The sequence below is a fragment of the Cygnus atratus genome, chromosome Z (assembly GCF_013377495.2).
Source record: "Cygnus atratus isolate AKBS03 ecotype Queensland, Australia chromosome Z, CAtr_DNAZoo_HiC_assembly, whole genome shotgun sequence".
NCBI classification, from domain to species: domain Eukaryota; kingdom Metazoa; phylum Chordata; class Aves; order Anseriformes; family Anatidae; genus Cygnus; species Cygnus atratus.
This window is the reverse complement of record NC_066396.1, coordinates 24,929,979-24,953,355: the sequence shown is the minus strand read 5'-3', so window position 1 is coordinate 24,953,355 and position 23,377 is coordinate 24,929,979. Positions and strand designations below refer to the sequence as shown.

At 40.4% G+C, this 23,377-nt stretch overlaps 1 protein-coding gene across 2 annotated transcripts in view; it reads right to left on the bottom strand.

Annotated features, from left to right (window-relative positions):
• The window catches only part of AP3B1 (adaptor related protein complex 3 subunit beta 1), a 172,705-nt gene that overhangs the window by 104,060 nt on the left and 45,268 nt on the right, over positions 1-23,377 (bottom strand). For both annotated transcript variants that reach the window (XM_035553476.2, XM_035553475.2), the window contains exons 8-11: positions 7,043-7,204; positions 4,799-4,896; positions 2,108-2,162; positions 1,953-2,024 (exon numbers count right to left, since the gene is read on the bottom strand). In XM_035553476.2, coding sequence (XP_035409369.1) covers positions 1,953-2,024; positions 2,108-2,162; positions 4,799-4,896; positions 7,043-7,204 — 387 coding nt within the window. The remainder of the gene's footprint in view (positions 1-1,952; positions 2,025-2,107; positions 2,163-4,798; positions 4,897-7,042; positions 7,205-23,377) is intronic.

Here is a 23,377-nt window from a genome sequence, read left to right as displayed (position 1 = left end):
GCAGTATTGTTTCCTATGTGATACCACAGGCTTTGGATATAAGAACCATGTGACATCATAAGAAGAAATAATGGAAAGCACAATTGCAGATGGGGAGAGATAAATGCAATGTCCATTACATTCAGATGAACTGCAGTAAAAGACATGTAACTCAGGAAACGAACAGTTGCATCTATATGAATGTTCAGATCTCAATCAAAATCAACAACATCAGACCCTGAAAGACCTCTTCCTTACTCCTGGTGAGCAAGAGGATGATATGCACCATCAGGCATATGCCATTACGATGCTATGCTCCCAGTCCGTTTTAACTTTGAAGAAGAAATTCCAGTACCATTTAAATGAGGTAAGCGGAAGAAAAAGATAATTATGCCACTGTAAAAGGAATTCATACCTCACAAATTTGTTGGTATTCTTTGAGTTGGATGCACACAGACAAGAACACTTAACAGATACAATCCACTGGTATTTCAGGACCAATTTGATAAGACCTCCAGAGGCTCTTAGCCTTTATGGCTGGTATAGCACATGAAGCAAGTGGATAAACAGTTGAAAGACAGGAATAGGCAGAAAGAAAGTGACTGTTTTTACAGTACAGGAAAGCTATCAATAGGATCTCAGAATTAACTTTGTTGATCTTTTACATTTCAGTATATTCATATATGAACTGTGGAAGTGGTAAGAAAACAGGTGACAATTTTCTGCTGATGCTACAGCTTTCACAAAAATGAAGGTGACATCTGACTAAGAGAAGCTGCATTGAAAACTTCAAATATTAGGTGGCTGGTTGAGAAAATAACAAATTCAACACATGAATGCACAGTAATGTTGATAAAGGGGGATGAAAACTTTACAGAAAATGATCGGCTATGAGCTGCTTACTGAAAACCATAACAGAATTTGTTGTTAGAACAAATAACTCATTGAAAATATAAGGTCAATGCTAAGTAGTGAACAAAAAAGCAAACTTGATGTTGGGAAAGAAACAGAAAACAAAACAGTAATCAAACAATATGGTAGATGAATTCCAGCGTGTTCCTACATCGTAAATGCTGCCATAGTTCTGGTCCATCTATCTTAAAGCAGATACAATAGAACAAAATTTAAAAAAAAAAGCACAAGTTATCTTACGTAACAGGGCAAACTGACAGATTTTTCAGCCAGTGAGTAAGAATTGAGATTGAAAGAAAAGAGCACAATTTCTCATTCTCCAGCTCTTCACTAGTATATTATACCAATTAATAACAAAATTATAAAGTATCAATAAAATAACGTCTCTTAAGAAACGTATATTCTATATATTCCACTCCTAAACACAAGTGTCTGTGACAATCTAAAACAAAACAGAAGGCACTTAATAGTAGACAATTCTTAGCTATTGTTTTGTCAAGGACTTCACATCTATTAAGGACTAAGAATATAGAAAACAAGAAGAAAATAGCCTAAAAAACACACTGAGGTGTGAACTAGAGGAAAACCTAAAATCTTTATGCCAAATGCTGACCTCAAAGGCAACTTGGTACTCTTTGTCCCATATTTAACTCCCATTTTATTCAGTGAAACAGATTTGAACTATTTTTAATCAAACAGTATCAAAGAGAATGTGTTTTCATTTCTTTTCATGTGAGATGATGTCTCCTCCTATGAAAACAGTCAAACACTAAATGCGCAAATGGCTAGTTACTTAAAAAGAACTAGTAATGCTCTGTACTGAAAAGTACCAAAAGATGCAGCGCAAAAACACAGTGCACCTGCTACCTAAACCTTGCTAAGAAGTGAACATTCGGATACAAGCCTGAAGGACATGTGTGGATTTAACTAAAAGCTACAACACTACTATACTTAAAGGAACGGCACAAGATGCATGTCATAGCAGCACAAGAAATTTTGCTTTCCTGTTGCAAACAGTAATTTCTACAGCAATGTAGACGTAAATTCTCTTTTAAACTCACCTTCAGAGTTTTGATCATTGTTGGATCAGTTGATCTAACATAGAAACTCTTCAGATAAGGTTCAAACATGCCCTGAAAAATGCAACATATATAAATAAATAGTTCACCTGAGTTCAACATAAACAGTAATTTTGGAAACTCTGAACATGGTATACCTTTCTCTGAATCGACATAGTGGCAATATTTTGCAGAACGATATACTGCACCTCCCTAGAATTTGGAAAGAAAAACAAAAGTTATTCTACAAAATTACAGAAACACACAATAATGCATTATGGCAAAGAGAGCTCAATTATACTCAAGTCAAAAGTAAGTTATACATTTGACATGGCTCAAACATACAAGGAAAAAGCTTATTGCCAGCTGATACAAGTTTATTATGTGCTTCACAAGAAGGGGAACAATTAAACTAGGCTCTCATTTTTAAAAACTTCAATATGGAAAAAAAAACACCAATAACAGTATAATGGTGCAATTCTTCTTTTTGGCATTAGGGTCTTTGTTTAAACTAAAAATTAGCAATTCTTCAAAACATCTCCATTCTGGCATCTCCAGACACAGCTCACAAAAACCTCACGCTTTGTCCACCATAACAAGATATGGACTTTATCTGTACCGTGCAAACTACCGTGTTAGTTACAACATCTGATACTTGAATAACTAGTAAGAACCCGTTCATTCTTTTTCATCTCAAAAAAATTTCCTGTTAATTCTCAAAAAGGGCCAAGCTTGCCTCTCACTTAGAATATATACTGACAGACTCACACATCTGTAAAAAAGCAGCACTTTAATAGACTTTGACAAGATATAGACAACAGAATTATGTAATATTCTAAACACAAAAACATTAAGCATTCTAGGAGGATGTTTTCATTAATATATTAATTTACCTCAGTAGGAGGTAGCCTTCTACTCAGTAGGAGTGAGCAGAAGGAAATCTGGATACTAGTCTGAAGCTTTTAAACTACAGAGTTTCTGAACCGATCAGTTACAGATCAAATAATAATTTATAAACAAAATTTCTAAATGTATCCTCAAATTCTTGTGTGATGCAAATCTCATCCTAATAAAGAAATCAAATCACCTCATCCATTATCTCCTCTTATTAAAAATTGTCTAATAGCCCTGTAGAAATTAAGAAATTAAAAGCCCTGTTGTTTACAAAGAAATGTAATAATGCAGAAGTACGTAACATCTTTGAAACATAATTTTATGTTATTCTTATATAGGCACGTGGAAACAGTCAGTTGCACATCAGGAACCAAGACTGGAAATCACTATGAAATGTTCTTCCAAGCATTTATATCCTTGCTAGATTATAACATATTTGACATTAATTTAAAGGCCACAGGCACATAACTTCAAGGGCAAACAACAAAAGCTTATTTCAAAGTGGCTCTAATAGCAAAAGTGTTTCTCACAGACTGGTGACAGAGAACAGACAAGTCATTCACATGAAAATCAGAACTCTAGTGCCGTTTTAGGTGCTAGTTGAGACACAAGAAAGAGGTGATTTCTAATTTGAAGAAATTTGAGTATAAACGAGGAATAAACAACATGCAAAATTAAGCAATTCAACCTGTGAGTATGAGTGTAGTTCTACACATTACCTGTAAAAATGCCAAACTGCTTTTGCTGTTTATTTAGATTTGCATAAGGAGAATGGGAAGCATATTGTACTACAAAACCAAGCACAAAAATAACAGCAATTCATTTTCATTTTAAATAAAAGCGTGAATTCTCTAACAAGCCCAATTTTACTTCAGTAGTCAAACTTTTAATTGGTAGATTTGTTAGCCATAGGTGAGCTGCAAAAGTTTATAGAGGAAGAGCTCTATGGTGACGGGGCTCATGAAGCCCATCTAAGTCAAGTAATCTTGTCAGACACAACTAGAGCAATTTTTTTCTTTTTAAAGCTGTCTGCCTGATTTGACTTACTTTTTAAAAATAAATAATTTTGACAGCTCAGCTATCCAAAAATATCATATTTAGCTAGGAAGTTATTCTGAAATATCTTAATATTGTAACTGCTATCAAACCTTCAAGGTGTTTTATACAGATACACAGAAGTTTAAGATCTAAAAACTGAGGGAAAAAACTTTTAGGCAAATATTGGAATAATACACCAAATCTACCTAACACGCACACATGCACGCACACAAACACACATGAGTATTATCAATCTTATGAAGCATGTGGTCAGTGAAACCCTTCATAGTAAAGTATGACTAAGTAACACTGAAGATGATTAAGTCAAACTTACTTATATTGAATGAAATATAAACTAGTTCTTTAAGAAACAGTCCAAGGACTAAGGAACAGGGGATTGAGCAGTAACAACTGGTAATTTAACAAGTATCACTCTTAGTTTTTCTGTCAACAAGAAGTTATCAATATACAGTAAAGAAAAATAAAATGCACATCTGAAGACTGAGTGCTTAGCAAGACAGTAAAGAACTACAACATAATTACATTTCAAATAACTTCCAGTAATTAAGCAAATCAAGAAACTAAGCTAACTAGTTAGTACTATCTCCATTTGTATGCTGCTGTCTACATTCGTATGTTCACCAGGCTGTCATGTCTTCTCAGAAAGACAGTCATAATTAAGAATGAAACACTTATGATACTGAATGATCACTGAAAGTTAGACTGAAAATGATGGAACTACATTTAATGATTCTCACACATTGAGTAAATATTAGTATTTTACAGGACAATGTTACAACAAAACTCTAGTAGTGCAATAATTATTTATTTATATGTATAGCTACAGATAAACAGTACGTAACAATTTTTTTTTTTTAGAAAAGTAGATAGGAATTTAAAGTACAGACTTGACCTACCTATTACTACGAAGTAAACGCACTAATGATTTAGAAACAATACCAGCTTCAGATTTTGGTGCCAAATGCCAATAAAGCTGTGCAACTGCCATTACCACCTAAAAGAACATTCAGAAAAGCATGTTAACTCAAAATAGTCAAACATATGCATGACATTCAATTCATACCTGATGACCTACCAACAGCCTCTTCAGAAAGCAAAGTGCATACCCATGTTCTTTGAAATCAAGAAAGCAGTCTGGGAGAGAAACACCACAAGAAAGGTATTTTTGTTTCCAAAAATCAAAGGTAGTAGGTACCTCTCATCCTTCCCAGTATTTACTGGATAGTATAATATAAAGAACAGAGGGAGAGGGCCAAACAGAGAAAAATATAACTAATTCAAATTGTGATAATAATGATATCATATTTAATAACCCACTACTGCTAAAATTAGGTCTACTAATTAATGAAGAGATATTGTGTTTTTTTTGTTGTTCTGTTTTTAAAAAATCCTACAATACCAGTGCTTTTATTTTTATTAAATACATGTTCAATATTATTCGTTCTTTCATTTCCACTAAAAAACTTCCATTCTATTATTCTATCACACAACTTATTAAATGACAGGTGCATTTACTGACAGCTTCTGAAGTCTAAAATCCAATTGAAAGAACTACAGTAACAAGTAAGAAAAAGCAGATGACTCTGAAATATAAGCAACTTAAAACTCAATTTATATTTTTAAAATTTTCTCCTAAGACAAATGACGAACTTTATGCCAATGACTAAGTCTTCCCTACAATACTGTCTTGATGAACTTTCTTAATCAAAATTAAACAAATCACAGAACAAAGAGACTCAAAATGAAGACACTACCGTGACACTTAACTTGGTGCCTTAAAACTTAATGCCAATTAATACCCTTTTTTTAATTAATAAACAAAAATTGATAAAAATATGAAGAGAGGAAATAACTGAAATATTTTTATCAATATACTATGGGAACATTTTATTATGGACAAAAATCTAAAGTCAAATAGAAAATTTCATTTGTGGTAAATTCTGTGAATGTTACAAAAATTAGTATAATAGTAGCAATTCAAGGAATCAGTACTTCATTTGACAAACTGCATTTAAACTTCTCAGTTAACTTTAGTATCATAAACTTAAAGACCATAAAAGTTAGAATCAATATAGTATTTAACAGATATAAAGAAAGTGATTTATGGAATGTGGAAGATAAGCAACTACAATTCTTCTCAATGTAGTGTGATAGCAAACATTTCTAACACAGCTGCTTTTTGCAAGAGATGAGGAAATACTACATAGATGTTGAACAGTGATTTTAGCAAAAGGCTGTACTCTGATATAACTACTATTGCAAAACTGTGGTATTTGTTTCCAGAGTTTGCTAACAGAGTAGAAGTGGTTTTGAAAAAATTTAGACATTAGTTGGAGTCTAAAAATGCGTTTCAAGAGAGAAACAAAAACCTGATCTGTTTAGCTGATCAAGAACAGGTTAGGAGATGATTTAATCATGATGCAACCATTGTATCTGTAATGATATGAGTATTCACTGTCACTGGAAATCTTTTCCAAAGACATCTAGTCTTGAGTAACAAGACTAACTGAGGTTAGAAATAAAGTTCCATGGTCTGACTAACATCACAATGATTCACCATCAGCATGGATCTTCCTGGTTCAAAAAATTCAGCTGCATATTAAAATTTCCCAGAAATACTGAAGAGCATACTTGCACCTGTTATGTCACATCTACTCTGGAATCCTGGCAACACACCTTAAGAATGTGTCTGGGAGTCACGAAAAATTTAGGTATGTAACTGTCTACTTTATAATGTGAGACTCAAAGGAAAGCACCACTTAATGAATCAACAGCAAATATGATTTTCTTTGTAAGTCTGTATCACCAAAACTAACACTTTCTTCCATCGTAGATGCTAAGAACTTAAGCATTAAAAGCTAGCCATAGTATAGTTGTCACATGCAACAGAAAGTGAATTCAAATTTTCTCCAATATTTTGTTTGTCTTTGGAGCATACGTGACATGCAGTCCAGGTGTTTTACTTAACAGCTAAGTTAATTTCAAAAAAGAAATAACTGTTCTTCCATGTAACAGTTGCTACATGGTACATTCATCACTTGACTTAAAGAGGAATAGATCTGACTTTTCAAACTTTTAAGTTTTTTAGTAAAATAGATATTTAGTAGTTCAATATTTTATCAAAAGGGAATTTGTCATACAGCAGCATTTCGGCTTTGAAGCAAGGGTTTGGTATTTCGTAACAGCAGCCTGTGATCTGGGTCCATAGTATACGTCTTTTTCACATTCCGATCCTTTTCTTTCTGTTCTTCATCAGATTCATAGAAATTGTTTTCGTTGTATTCTTCTACAACATCGTCATCCTACCAAAAGACAAAATTAGAAGAAGATACACAAAATATTTGAATCATCCAGCTGTATTAATTTACAAAGTAACATACAACACCATGGCTCCATGCAGGACTTACATTTTTTGCAATATGCCCATGGAACAATGTCCTCCATCCCAGTTGGTAATAAATGTGATACAAATGTAACAACAGTGCAAGATATCTTTACAAGTAAGATGAACTAAAAAATGAAATACCTTCGTACTCTGTATTAGATTAGGTAAGGATGTTAGTTCTTTTTGGACTGAAAGCCTATGATCCAAAGTTGAATCTTCTGAGGAACGGCTCTTTAAAATTCACTTTTTGGAAGTCTTAACAGAAGTCATGTGCATTTTTCCTTTTCTAGTAATATATAAACTATTCACGAAAGCAGCAAATCTCTAAAGAAAGGACAGTTCTTTTCTTAAGAAATTTTATGATATATAAAGTCACATAGCCTGAGCCTGCCCTTCTCTGATGAAGTACAAATCCTTGAGTTGTTTAAATGAAGTTACAAACATAATGTCATTGAAAAGAAGCAACAAAAACAAATCAACAACAACAAAAAATAATACTGCAAAATTTGCACATTACAATGGAACAGAAAGGAAAGTACTATATAAAAGAGGCAGGAGACTGAACACAGGAACCTACAGGCTTCTTTGTGTGTAAGAGTTGTTTCCAATTCTTTTAATTATCCCAGATAGGGACAGCTGTTCCATGAAAATGTCAAAACATTTGACAGTGACAGTCACCAGTGACCCCTTAAGCCTCAACCTGAACTGCAGCCAGAATAAGGAAACTTTTTTTTTTTTTTTTTAAGTCTGCATTTATTTGAGTAATGTGGGTTTTCTTTTGTTTATTTATTTATTTTCTTTGAGATGCTCAAAGATTTCTGCTGTCAAAAACAAACCTCATTTTCAGTAACACTGTGTACCCATATCCTGTTAAGTAGTTTGGGGTCTGGAAAAAAAAAAAAAAGCAATCAAACCATTCTGTCATGACTGTGGCAAAACAGATTATAGCCAAGAATTGAAACCACCAAGCAAAAACCACATCAAAAAAACAAACAAAAAAAAACAGTGAGGAACAGAGGTCCCAGAAAGGAGATCCTGCTTGCTGGTGCTAGATGAAACAACTGCAGAGCTCAGAGCCTCACTGTTATTTCAGCTATGAGACCTTGTAGGACTCTGATTATACACAATTCTATTTTGAATAGGTATGGAAATTAAAAGTGAATACTAGTATTACATGTAATTTCTGTGCTGCGTCAATCCAAGCAGAGCCTTCCCTAATTACAGCTGGGCATAAGCACTTATGCAGAGTTATAAGGAAAGGGGAAAATAATTCAACGAGAAATATCTTCACTTTGGCAATGCTTCTGAAACACTAGGAAAATGTCAGTGGGGCTATCACTTCCATAGGTGGTATCGGAGGTACACAGGGACAACTGGCAAAGACTGCTGTCCCCAGAGCAACTTTATACTGTAAGTCTTGAATCTTGTACAAAAGGAATAGACTTGGGATGCATATTAGTTCTCCTCTAAGGTGGCACACAGCTGGTAGCTTCAAGGTGGCAAACACAAGAGAAGCCTCTTGTTATTTTAACATAACAAAGAGCAAAAGACTTTTTCTAAGGCAAGAGCATCTACACTCAGCAACAGTGCTACCGGTGTCTGGGATTACAAACAGCAACCAGAACAGCATGCCCCTTACATTACGTCTAAACTTTGGACTCCAAGCAGGAAATAAAGTATGAATAAGGTACAATGGAGAAAGCAACATCAATATTACTCTAATTACCAACAGCACAGAACTGAAAATAAGACTCTTGTCTTGGAAGATGAAAGTCTTGCTGTTTTAACTAATAGCATTGAATCAACAGTCATCACCTTCCACAAATAATTTACCACACCCTTTTGTCTCCAATCCTCAGTATCAACAATGCATCTACACTAGGCTGTGTTAAAAAACTTAACTCCTTTAAGTTTCCTTGAAGAAATGCCAGATATTGCTGGCACTAAAACTTTATTTCTCCAGATTTCTGATTTGACCTCAAACTGATTGCTGCTGATACATACTAGCTGCCATATCAGAAAAACAGAAAAAAATGGGGGGGTGGGGATGGGGGGGTGGAAAAAGCACTCTGATCTTTTTTGACATGGAATAATCACAGAATGGTTGAGACTGAAAGGAACCTCTAGAGGTCATCTGGTCCAACCCCCTTTTAAAGCAGGGATGCATACAGCAGGTTGCCCAGGACCATGTCCAGACACCTTCTGAAAATCTCCAAAGGAGACTCCACAACCTTCCTGGGCAAGCTGTGCCAGTGCTTCGTCACCCACACAGAACAGAAGTAATTCCTGATGTTCAGGGGGAACCTCCTGTGCTCCAGTTTGTGCCCATTGCCTCTTATCCTGGCACTGGACGCCACTGAAAAGACCCTGGTTCCATCCTCTTTGCACCACCCCTTCGGGTATTTGCATACATGAGTAAGACCCTCCCTGAACCTCCTCTTCTCCAGGCTGAGCAGGCTCAGGTCTCTCAGCCTCACTTTATAGGAGAGGTGCTTCAGTTCCTTGATCATCTTGGTGGCCTTCCGGCCTCTTTCAGTATGTCCCGGTCTGTCTTATATCAAGGGCCCAGAACTGGACACAGCACTCCAGGTGCAGCCTCACCAGCCCTGAGTAGAGGGCTGGGATCGCCTCTCTTGACCTGCTGGCGATACTTTGCCTAATGCAGCCAAGAATACCATTCTTCTTAGCAGCAAGGGCACATCGCTGGCTCATGTTCAGCTTGGTGCTCACCAGCAACCACAGGTCTGTTCCTGCAGAGCTGCTCTCCAGATGGGTGGCCCCCAGCCTGTCCTGGTGCCTGGGGTTGTTCCTCCCCAAAGGCAGCCCTCTGCACTTGTTGAACTTCATGGAACTCTTGTCAGCCCACCTCTCCGGCGTGTTGAGGTCCCTCTGGATGGCAGTATAGCCTTCTGGTGAATCAGCTGCTCCCCCTGGTTTCGTGTCATCCACAAATGTACTGAGGGTGCACTCTGCCCCACTGTCCAGCTCATTACTGAAGATGTTAAACAGGACTGGACCCAGTGTTGACCCCTGGGGTATGCTGCTCATTCCTGGCCTCCAACCAGACTTTGCACCACCGAGCACTACCCTCTAGGCCCAGCTGTTCAGCCAGGTTTTGATCCACCACACTGTCTGCTCATCCAGCCCATGCTTCAGCAGCTTCCCTAGGAGGATCTTACGGGGGACAGTGTCAGATTTCTTTGTGGAGTCCAGGAAGACAATATCCATGGCTCCTCGTTCATCCATCAGGCTGGTGATTCCATTACAGAAGCTCATCAGGTTGGCCAGGCAGGACTTCCCCTTGGTGAATCCATGCTGACTACTCCTGATGATTCTCTTCTGCCTCCATGTGCCATTGTATTGTTTGACCGCTTTCCCAGGGATCAATAGAAGGCTAAACAGCCTGTGCTTCCCTGTGTCCTCCTTCTTGCCCTTTCTGAACTAGGAGTGACATTCGCTTTCTTCCAGTCGTCAGGCATTTCTCCCAGTTGCCACAATAGTGCAAAGATTATAGAGAGTGGCCTCACAGTGACATTTGCCAGCTCTCTCAGCACTCATAGGTGCATCCCATCGGTGCCTATGAACATGGGTATGGCCAGTGTGTTCAAGTATTGCCTAACCTGATCATCCTCTGCTAAAAGTACATCTTCCTTGCTCCAGCCATTCAATCTGGCCTCTGGGACCTGGGATTCCTGAAGGACAGTCTTGCTGGTAAAGACTGAGGCAAAGAAGGCATTCTGTACCTCAGCCTTTTCACTGTAACCAGGTCTCCTGTTTCCTTACAGAGAGTGCCCACATGTTCCCCAGTTTTCCTTCTGTCACTGAGGTATTTGTAGAACCCTTTTTGTTGTCCTTGCTGTCCTTGGCCTGTTTCAATTCTGTCTAGGCTTTAGCTTTCCTAATTTGATCCCTAGATTCTCAGACAGTGTCTCTATATTCCTCCCAGGTTACTGTCCTTGCTTCCACCCTCTATAGATTTCCTTTTTGTGTTAGAATTTGGCCAGGAGTTCCTTTTTCATCCATGTATCCATCCACCCACTATCATTTTTGCATGACTTCCTCTTTCACAGAATCACAGAATTGTCTAGGTTGGAAGAGACCTCCAAGATCACTGAGTCCAACCTCTGACCTAACACTAACAAGTCCTCCACTAAACCATATCACTAAGCTCTACATCTAAATGTCTTTTAAAGACCTCCAGGGATGGTGACTCAACCACTTCCCTGGGCAGCCCATTCCAATGCCTAACAACCCTTTCGGTAAAGAAGTTCTTCCTAATATCCAACCTAAACCTCCCCTGGCGCAACTTTAGCTCATTCCCCCTCGTCCTGTCACCAGGCACGTGGGAGAATAGACCAACCCCCACCTCTCTACAGCCTCCTTTAAGGTACCTGTAGAGTGCGATAAGGTCGCCCCTGAGCCTCCTCTTCTCCAGGCTGAACAATCCCAGCTCCCTCAGCCGCTCCTTGTAAGACTTGTTCTCCAGACCCCTCAGCAGCTTCGTCGCCCTTCTGTGGACTCTCTCGAGCACCTCCATGTCCTTCTTGTAGTGAGGGGCCCAAAACTGAACACAGTACTCGAGGTGCGGCCTCACCAGAGCCGAATGCAGGGGGACAATCACTTTCCTAGACCTGCTGGCCACACTGCTTCTTATACAAGCCAGGATACTGTTGGCTTTCTTGGCCACCCGAGCACACTGCTGGCTCATATTCAGCCGACTATCAACCAGTACTCCCAGGTCCTTCTCTGCCAGGCTGCTTTCCAACCACTCATCTCCCAGCCTGTAGCTCTGCTTGGGGTTGTTGTGCCCCAGGTGCAGGACCCGGCACTTGACCTTGTTGAACTTCAAACAGTTGGCCTCAGCCCATCGGTCCAGCCTTTCCAGATCCTCCTGCAGAGCCTTCCTACCCTCGAGCAGATCGACACACGCACCTACCTTGGTGTCATCTGCAAACTTAGTGAGGGTGCACTCAATCCCCTCATCCAGATCATCAATAAAGATATTAAAGAGGACCGGCTCCAGTACTGAGCCCTGGGGGACGCCACTAGTGACCGGCCTCCAACTGGATTCAACTCCATTCACCACAACTCTTTGGGCCCGGCTATCCAGCCAGTTTCCAATCCAACGAAGCGTACGCCAGTCCAAGCCCCGAGCAGCCAGTTTCTTGAGGAGAATGTTGTGGGGAACGGTGTCAAAAGCCTTACTGAAGTCAAGGTAGACCACATCCACAGCTTTTCCCTCATCCACTAAGTGTGTCACTTTGTCATAGAAGGAGATCAGGTTCGTCAAGCAGGACCTGCCTTTCATGAACCCATGCTGACTGGGCCTGATCGCCTGCTTGCCCTGCAAATGCCGCATGATGACATTCAAGATAATCTGCTCCATGAGCTTCCCTGGCACTGAGGTCAAACTGACAGGCCTATAGTTCCCCAGGTCTACCCTCCGGCCCTTCTTGTAGATGGGCGTCACATTTGCTAGCCACCAGTCGACTGGGACCTCCCCTGATAGCCAGGACTGCCGATAAATGATGGAAAGCGGCTTGGCCAGCTCCTCCACCAGTCCTCTCAGCACCCTCGGGTGGATCCCATCCGGCGCCATCAACTTGCATACATCCAAGTGCTGTAGCAGGTCGCCAACCATTTCCTCGTGGATAGTGAGGGCCACATCCTGCTCCCCATCCCCTTCCACCAGCTCAGGGTACTGGGTATCTAGAGAAGGACTGGTTTTGCCACTAAAGACTGAGGCAAAGAAGGCATTAAGCACCTCAGCCTGTTCCTCATCTTTTGTAACTAAGTTTCCCCCCGCATCCAGTAAAGGATGGAGATTCTCCTTAGTCCTCCTTTTCGTGTTGATGTATTTGTAAAAACATTTTTTGTTATCTTTAATGGCAGTAGCCAGATTGAGCTCCAGATGAGTTTTGGCCTTTCTAATTTTGTCCCTGCACAGCCTCGCAAAATCCTTATAGTCCTCCTGAGCAGCCCGCCCTCTTTTCCAAAGATTATAAACCCTCTTTTTTCTCCTAAGCTCTAGCCACAACTCCCTGTTCAGCCAGGCCCGTCTTCTTCCATGCCGGCTCGTCTTTGGGCACGTGGGGACAGACCACTCCCGAGCCATTAAGATTTCCTTCTTGAAGGGTGCCCAGACTTCCTGGACTCCTCTGCCCTTCAGAACCACCTCCCAAGGGACTCTGCCAACCACTGTCCTGAACAGCTCAAAGTCAGCCCTCCAGAAGTCCAAGACAGCGGTTCTACTGGTACCCCTCCTGACTTCGCCAAGAATAGAGAACTGAACCATTTCGTGGTCACTCTGCCCAAGACAGCTCCCAACCACCACATCTCCCACCAGTCCGTCACTGTTCGTGAACAGGAGGTCTAGCGGGGCACCTCCCCTGGTAGGCTCTCTAACCAGCTGCGTCAGGAAGCTATCTTCCACGCTCTCCAGAAACCTCCTAGACTGCTTTCTCTGGGCTGTGTTGTGCTTCCAGGATATGTCTGGGAAGTTGAAGTCCCCCACGAGAACAAGAGCTGACGATTTCGCAACTTCTGCCAGCTGCCTGTAGAACTCCTAGAACTCCTCATCCATCTCCTCATCCTGGTTCGTCGGTCTATAACAGCCCCCCACAAGGATGCTTGCCTTGTTGGCCTTCCCACTGATCCTAACCCACAGGGACTCAATCTTATCATTCCCAGCCTCAAGTTCCACAACATCAAAACACTCTCTAATACAGAGAGCCACACCACCACCCCTTCTGTGCTGCCTGTCCCTTCTGAAGAGCCTATAGCCAGACATTGCAGCACTCCAGTCATGAGAGCGGTCCCACCGCGTTTCCGTGATGGCAACCAGGTCATAGCCTGCCTGCTGCACAATGGCTTCCAGCTCCTCTTGTTTGTTGCCCATGCTGCATGCATTAGTGTAGATGCACTTCAGTTGGGCCATTGCCTTCTCCCCCGGCCTTGCCATTGTTCCCCCTGGCACAGCTCCAACAAGCCTTATTTCAGCGCCATCCCCCTTCTTACCTAGTTTAAATCCCTCTCAATGAGCCCTGCCAGCTCCTGGGCTAGGATCCGTTTTCCCCTTAGAGATAGGGACCCGTCTGCGGCCATCAGGCTGGGTGCCGAGTAAAGCGCCCCATGGTCAAAAAAAACCCACAAAATTTCTGTGTTGGCACCAGCCTCTGAGCCACGTGTTAATCAGGTGGGCTTTTCGTGTCCTCTCTGTACCCTTCCCTGCCACTGTAGGGATAGACGAAAACACCACCTGTACTCCCGCTCCATCCACTAACCATCCCAGTCCCCTAAAGTCCTGTTTGATAGCCTTCAGGCTTCTCTCTTCAATATTATCACTGCCAGCCTGGACTATCAAAAGAGGATAGTAGTCGGAGGGGCGAACCAGGTTGGGAAGCTTTCTGGCGACATCCCTGACCCTGGCGCCAGGGAGGCAGCAGACTTCCCTACGGGTAGGGTCAGGCCGACAAAAAGGGCCCTCTGTTCCCCTGAGAAGGGAGTCGCCTACAACGATTACCCTTCTATCTTTCTTGGTGGAGGCAGTCTTGAGGCGTGCAGTCAACTTCCTCGCCCTAGGCATCCTCCTGGGTAGGCTTTCTACCTCATCCTCACCCACCGGTCTCTCAAGCTTCAGGGCCTCAAATCTGTTGTGTAAGGGCACCTGGGAAGGTGGGGCCAGTAGGGGGGGGTGTCGCCTGCAAGGTCGAGCAGGGACCTGTCTCCATTCCTCCTCAACTCCTAGGTCCCCTCCCTCTGCCTGACACCGACAGGGCAGGGGGTCCACCCCCATTTGGGGTGTCTTACCCTAAGTTGCTCCACCAGTCTACCTCCCGCGCACACACTCCCTGATAGCCCTCAACCTCTCCACTTCCTCCTTGAGTTCTGCCACCAGGCAGACCAGGTCATCCACCTGCTCGCACCTCACACACACAGTCTCTCTGCCTCCCTCAGATGGCAGCAGCAGGCTCAGACACTCCCTGCAGCCAGAGACCTGAACTGCCGCATTTTTGAGCAGGCAGTCAGTCTGGGTGGTTACAGACTTTCTAGAAAGAGCACTCTGCCTGGTGTAGACCATTGCAGCCTAGCTAGCTGTCGACAGCAGTTAGAGGAGTTGTTCGTATGGGCGGGTGGGAATGCTCTGCCCTCTCTGCCCTCCCTGCTCGCCCTCCCCGCGCGAACTGCCACGCCACTCCCTTCTGACACGCCACACCCTGTTTGCCCACCCTGTTTGCCACGCTCCTGGTCACTCGCGCTCCCTAGGGGCTGCTTTTGAACGGTCAGGGAGGGGACGGTGCTGGCTCCGCCTATGCCTCGTCAGCCTCCCTTGCGAGGGCTGCCTGGTCCTGGCGGCCCCCTTAAGTGGCCTCGATGCTGGAAAAAAAGCCCTGCCTGTCCCGATCCCCCGCTCTGCTGCAGAATGCATCTGCCCCGGAGCCGATCGCCTTGGCAAGGATTGTTGGGATGCATCTCTCCTGAGCTTGGAGAAGGTGATCCTTCACTACTAACCAGCTTTCTTGGGCCCCTTCTCTTCCCCCGTAGAGCTTTATCCCATGGTATTCTACAAAGAAGATCCTTGAAGAGGCCAATCTGCTCTCCCAACATCCAAGGCTGTGAGCTTGCTGTACTCCCTCCTCACTGTCCTAATGATCTGTAACTCCAGCATTTCATGGTCACTACAGCCAAGGCTGGCTTTGACTTATGTATTCCTAGTAAGCACCTCCTTGTTGATGAGAAGGAGGTCCAGCATAGCTCCTCTCCTCATCTCCGCTATCACTTGGAGAAGGAAGTTATCATCAATACACTCCAAGAACCTCCTGGATTACCTACGTCATGCTATGTTATCTGTCCAGCAGATGTCGGGGTAGTTGAAGTCCCCCATGAAGACCAGGATTTGTGAACATGAGGCTGCTTCCTATCTACACAGGACTTCATCTGCTTGGTCTTCCTGGTCAGGTGGCCTGTAGTAGACCTACACTGTAACATCACCTTTCCTTTAATCCTATCTCTGTCAGCTCTCTGTCAGCTCCTCATCCATCCCCAGGTAGAGCTCCATGCACTCCAGCTGCTCACTGATACAGAGGGTGATACCCCCTCCCTGTCTCTGATGCCTGTTCTTCCTGAAGAGCCTGCATCCTATTTATTACAACCCTCCAGAGATAGTATGAGGGTTCAAGAAGTAAATCAAAGTGTTCCCACACTTTCTCTTGTCCTTCCAAATACTTTAGAAGCAGTTTCACAGCTGATTTGAGACCAACCAAGTCCCTAAAAGGCTGTTGTTGTTTATAAAAGCATGTTTCGTTTTCTCCAGGATCAGTAAAATGATCGTGCTCACAGGGTGGTCATAGAATCACAAGAACTGCTGAATTTTCAAAAGCAGGAGATGGTAAAGGGAGGAGGACAGAAAAGAGGCATTCCTTTTCAGCAGCATTCTTTAGCTAAACTGCCTTAAGTACACTTGCAGTTTGTGGTAGCACATGATCTAATTGTGCAGTTAACAGCCGTTCTAAATTGGTAAATTTAGATATAAGGGTTCAGAACCCAGGAGAATGAACTGATTATAAACAGAGAAACCACTAGCATTCCAGGCTAGGATTTGAGAATGGACTCTGTGTGTTCCACGTCTTCTGTGACTTATTCAATCCAGTAGCAAAGTGAGTATTTCAGAACCAGAGAACATATATAATTCTTTTTTACAGTATTCCAGACACTCAGTTTAAGGACATCTTCATAAAGTATTAACAGCTTAAATGAAGAAACTGCCAAATAACAAGTTCCATTAGCCTGTTGTTGAAGTCACTACGTACATAAGATAACATTTAACTAAGCTCTTGCTTGAAATTGCATTCAGTGTGACATTAAAATTGAGAATGTGCCTTCCACTTAGTAAAGCATATTACCCGAATGCTACAATTACCTCCAAACAGAGCTTCATGCAACCACAAACTCAGAGTTAAAGTAAAACTTCATGGAAATCTGAAGCATGAACGCACACTATCTGCCCATTCTACTATCCCTAACTTTGTCTTGTATTCAAAATCCATTCAAATATTTGTATTCCTAGACTAATTATAACTTATTTTAAAGCTCTAGACTTCTATTTCTCTCCTCAGAGACATAAAGAAATACATTCACAGCTTTGATTCATGTAGCAGAATCTTTTTTGACAAGATTTTTGCTATGTTTCTGAGCCCCTTCCAATGTTTATAAGAACTGCTTTCAAAAGAGTTTGGAATAAGCTGACTTTGGAAGTTAAGAAGAGTTTTGGGACTATTTATCAGTCAATGAATTCAATTGCAATGTCAAAAACACATCAGTCAAGCAACATCAGCAGTCCACTTGCTGTATCATGAACAGGACCCTTGGAGAAGGGAAATGGTAGGAAAGGTATAGAGAAGTTTATGCTAAGGGATTAATAATGTATCCAAAATAGATCCCAAATTTGTGTGTGAAGATGCCTACCTAAATCCTTCCATATGTTTAAAATACGTGTTTCAGAACACCGGAAAAGATCTATTTGGTGTCTCAGTGAAAAATCAAACTAATCCTCAAACTGCTCAAAAAGTCAATCAGATGAATGGTAAGTTTCAAATCGACCTCTGTCAGACAGATTAGCAGTCCTAAACCAATCATGCTTGCTAGTAATCTAATGCTGGCAGAACTATCCATTTACTCCATAACAGGAGGTCCTTGAATTACAGATTAAAGCTCAACATGAAGAATTGCCAGTGGTCTTAAAAAAGGCACAGTCTAACATGGTAAAAATATCTGAGAAATGAAAAGCATAACCAACATAACCTGCAGCCTGGCTGGAGAAAAGACATAAAAGGCACAAAGCCAAGGTTTCTACAGAAATCTCCAGGTACAAACTGAGTGAGAGTGAGCTAAACTGTTCTCTCATTAGCCAAAGGCAGTTGAAGAGTCAAAGAATAAAATGACCAGATCATCCACCCCACAAAACAATGGATTCCTTTTAAATAGTAACCAACCAAGCATACTCCCCCTTCTTGGGTAGTCTGACAAGGTTCATGCTGCTGTGAAGAGAGTAACATAACCTAATAATGATCTCCTCATGAGATACTCTGATGGAATGCTAAAGTAAGGTGGTATTTCAAGTGCGTAAGCCACTTGAATAGTGAATATTTCAACTGCATAAGCCACTTGAATATCTAGTGCCATTTTGTGTTCCCCCAAGCACAAAAAAGATCTGCATGAGCCTGGCAGTTCCTGAAAGCATGGGCCCTGCAGGAGATCCAAAACAACTGAAGATTAGACAGGGTATCCTATGGCATTAGATCAACACCAGACCCTTACATAAATCAAACACATACTGGTTTCTGTGAAACTTGAAAGGCTTCAGATACTTCGTCTTCTGCAAGACGAAGTTACTGAGGCCAATCGTTAAACTCTTTTCCTACTTAAAAAAACCCATTGAATCTTCTACCCTTATACTGAAGAACTTAGATGAAGAACATCTAAGTTTATAGTACCTAACAAACTTCTGCTGACACTCATGTGTCCTTAGTCCTTGGAAAGGAATGGATTGGGGATTACAAAACAGATGAGAAAGACTGGATCACAGTACCAGGGTAAAGTTTAAAGATACAGTTATGAACTGTAGCAATTCCTCAATGGACAGAAAGCAGGAGGAGACTTTGCTGCCACCAGACCAAAACAGCATGCTTTGTCCATAACAACATGTATTTTCAGCTTTAAGAAACAAAGTTGCTTCAAAAGGAATGAGACAATTTCAGAAACTTAATTTCTGTCTTACTACAAACAGAATCTGAAAAGATTCTGGTAATGAAGTAGTGGTCCAGGAGATGACCTTTCTTCCTTTATTCTATCAATAACGTACTCATAAGGAGGCTTCCTGATGAAATACAGTGATCGGACTGGATGACATATGTCTGTTACTCCCTTTTTAATTAAGCTCAAATAGACTGAACGCTTCCCATCCAAATGTCAGCAAATACACAATGCACTGCTTAGGTGGCATGACATATAAGTAGTAATACGTAGAATATATTATTTTTATAAAATATTCATATAAAGTTATCATACTACCCAAACACTGCATCTATCACTCCATGAGGGGCAATACCTGTTGCTACTATACAAATCATAAAAGCGTATACATATTTTCATTTAGGTGAAGTATGATGGAATGAACCAATAAAGTTCACAAGATCATCATTAAATTACTCTGACATGTTTGATACCATAATTTTTACTTCAATTACAACCACAGTCTGTTCATTACCATTGGGATAGGTCAAAGAAAACCCGAGTTTTCAGTTGGATACGTATAACTATGCAGATTTGAAGCTACTGAAACAGACTTAAACACTACAGCACTCCTTCCTGAGGAACATTTTCATTTTATAGCTCTATTCAAACAAGTCTGTTGGAATTATACTGGAAGTAAACTGATTAGTACATTTATATGAAGGACAATACATAATTCCAATAAATTACAATGGAAACTGATACTTCAGTTTGTATTATTTAGAGAAAAGGTACCATACTCTAGCCAAACAAGATTTCGTGCTTCTTTGCACAGAATATCTGGATTTTTAAAGTTTGCTTATTTGAAGAGACTAATATGGTTTCAGCTAACAGATATGAAGTGACTATTAATGAAAGTGGTAGTTGTGACAAACTGAACAAATATTTGCATCACATTATGAGTTATATTTTCTGATTCTAACCCTCACTCTATAAACTTCATACCAGGCTAATATAGTCAGATGATGCTGAAAACCAACCTACTTTTCAAATGCAAAGCATCTGCCAGGGAATAAGAATCTCCAAAAAAGGGTTTACAATGTACATGCCATTGAAATTTCTTATCAGATTTTCCATAAATCAATGACCAATACAGTCTCAATGATCTTTTAAGATCTTTACCAACAGGTACCAGAAAGAGGCAAATGGAGAACCATAAGCTAAGAATGAAGGACAACATGGGCAAAAGTAGTTATCAAAGAAGAAAACCTTTCCTTTTTTTTCCTTGCCTTCATTGTGTTCATACCTGTAGGTATTCTTTCCTGTTTCCAGGGTATTGACCAAGGCACTAAATTCATGCAAGAAGTAATGTGCTCAGAAATAATGTGAATGTTATCATACGTACTTACGGGCCTTCTGGATGCCGCATATTCATAAGTTCTGTTCTGGACACCTATCCATGTGATGCTCTTTGTCTAGTAGCTTGGGTGACCTTTTCATTGATATATCAAGGTTTTCTCAAGACATACAGAAAAGTTGCAAAATAAGCTTTCTTAGCTTCCTCTTTGCAAAAATAAAACTTTGTTTAATTTTTCTCCTGTATGAGAAAGACCTGTTTGACTGCTATGACAAAACTGTAGTCTTCTGAGACTGCATATTTCTCACTGTACATAATGCCAGGTACAATTCTTGATTGGTTACGACACATCTCTAAATGACCATAAGAAACAATATGTACTTTATCAAGAAGTTCAAATTATCTTGGATCAACCATTTCTTTGAGAGTGTATCCACAAGTTTGTTCGTTTATGGTTGGAAAAATGCCAGACAAGAAGAAACTGCAATAACTTAGTTCTGAACCTGAACAGCAGCAACACCTGCTTTTCCATCAGAACAAATATGCCACTAATTTTTGATGTGTGAATATCACTGAAACAAATCAACAGATGTTTTAAGATGTTTTCAGCTCAATTGCCTACTTATGTATTAGGATGAAAATTCTGTAATACTGGATTTAATACCCGCTGATGTTGTTTAGACCATTTAGGATTTAATACCCGCTGATGTTGGGTAGACTTCCTTGGGAAGACAGCAGACTTGCATATTTCAGACTGCCAATCTAAGAATAGGTAGATTGGTATAGTCATCATCACAGTTCTGTTCAGGCTAAAGATCTCTGAAATCGTTGCTCATCACTGATTTGTTTATAATTCACGATAGGTGAAGACTACAACTCCTAGGGCAAGTAGTACCCTTCCCTTAGCTGTATCCCCAAAAACTACATCATTTTCTTCATGGTCCACTTATGCAATCCTGTGGAAGGGTACTTTTATACTTTTGCTTGGCAGTCAGCATATAAGTGCTTGATAGCTTGATGAGATAGCATTTACTGCTTCTTCAGGGACTTACACAGATTAAACTGAGAACCTTAACCACATTAAAAACATAAAAACCTCTAAAACATTTAAACAAATTTATGAATTACAAGTTCCACTTTAAATTTTGAACTTATAAAAAAGGGGAGAGGGGACGGGGGGGGGGGGACGGGGGACTTTTAATCAGTATCAATGTATCTTTACCCTTTAAATTATCCTTTGCACCTTTGCTCCCTCTCCATTCTCCTTCTGCACTTTTGTCCATTCTTGTACATTTTCAGAGAGAACACAGACACAGCTGTTCCAAAAAGTACTCTCCTACCAAGTAGAGGCATGCTCCTAACCATGAAAAAGCTACCATTCTTCGCTTCTCTCAACAAAGCCACTGATATTTACAGGAGATTTTGTTCAAATACCTTGCTATCTTATCTGGAAGAAAGAGTTTTTTATTTTTTTAAATAAATTAATGTAAACACTTGAAGCAGTTATCCAGCATAGAAGAAATCAGTCCAAACCGTTCAGGATAAAATAGTAATTAAATGGCCTTAGACTGAAAAGTTTCAGGGAACCTTAAGGTGGTACCTAGTTTAATGTTTAAGTGACAAATACCGGTATTTGCCTGCCTTACAACAAATGCCAAAGTTCTTATTACACACCATACTAAGAACCATGAAAAATAAGCCTATTTGATATTCAGCAGGGTCTTGGCATAGGAAACCTGTATCTATAGTGAAATCTGCTTCCTAAATTCAGCGTTACAGAAAACTTTTTAAATATTAAACATTACGAAATTTTGTCCAAGGAAAACACACACAATCTTTTTGCAAAGATAATCAAAATAGTCTATACCCCACAAATTAAACATGAGAAAATTAATTTCTTTCCCCTTATATCAATCCAATTAACCTTCAATGATGAAAAATTCACATAAAAACAAAAACATATTTAACAAAATAAGAAGATGAGATTCTATGTTAAACATGCAAATCAGAGTACAAAACAAGCATAAAAAGACACAGTAACATTCAATTATTTTGTCAGAGCCGTAAATGATGATTTTTATTTATTTTTTCATCTTTTTCTTTTTATTCCTCAGGACCCAGGCTGTTTTCCATGATTGATGGTTTTAGCTATACACATTGAAAGAGTTGCTATTTTTCTCCTAAAAGTCTTCATTTTCTAAGGTCATTTTCTTTAGGCTGTATTCCCATTCTGTACCACCCATCAGTGATGTCATTCTCAACTTTTAAGCATTTTGAATTGATCAATGCTTCAATAATTCAAAGTATTTATAATTCCAAAAATGTAAACTTGCAACATGCTTCTCATAACTTGTTGTTTATAAATAACTTCACTCATTGAAGTCCATTTTTTTCCTCCAATCTTAGTGGAACACCAAGGAAGATTACAGAATAACCTGTAATTGCCCAAAATGAAGCTGAGCAGCTTTGAGAGTATGGTTGGTTTTTTTGTTTCTTTTTTTTTTTCCCCCTCCAAGAGGCTAGAGCTCCTAGCTCCATTTGCTCTCTACAATGACTGTCAAAATTTCTGACCAATCCCACTGTTTTCAGAAAACAACCTCCAAAATGGCACACACATTCAGTAGTGGAGAGTTGAAGAAGTCACTGCCTCCTGTAATCCCTGTCTCCCTGCTGAAACAGGGATGGCTGCTCAGTTTGAAAATCGTTTCCTGAACTGATAGATTGCAACTCAACGGTTTCGTGCAAACCATAGCTTCTTTGTTTTAAAGAACTTCATATATTAAGCTGTAAGTTGCAATGCTTCAGGAGCTGTTTACAAACAACTCAGCAGTTCCAAAATCTTCTGGGAAACATGTTGGGCAAAAAATTCAAGCTGGAATACATTTCAGTGTTATCTGGTATCAAATATGTCACTGCACAGAAGATGGCTGAAATTGTTCTGTCCATTTTTTTCTGGGCCGAATTTTTCATTCCAGAATGAGTGTTTTGCTGTCATGTAATTTA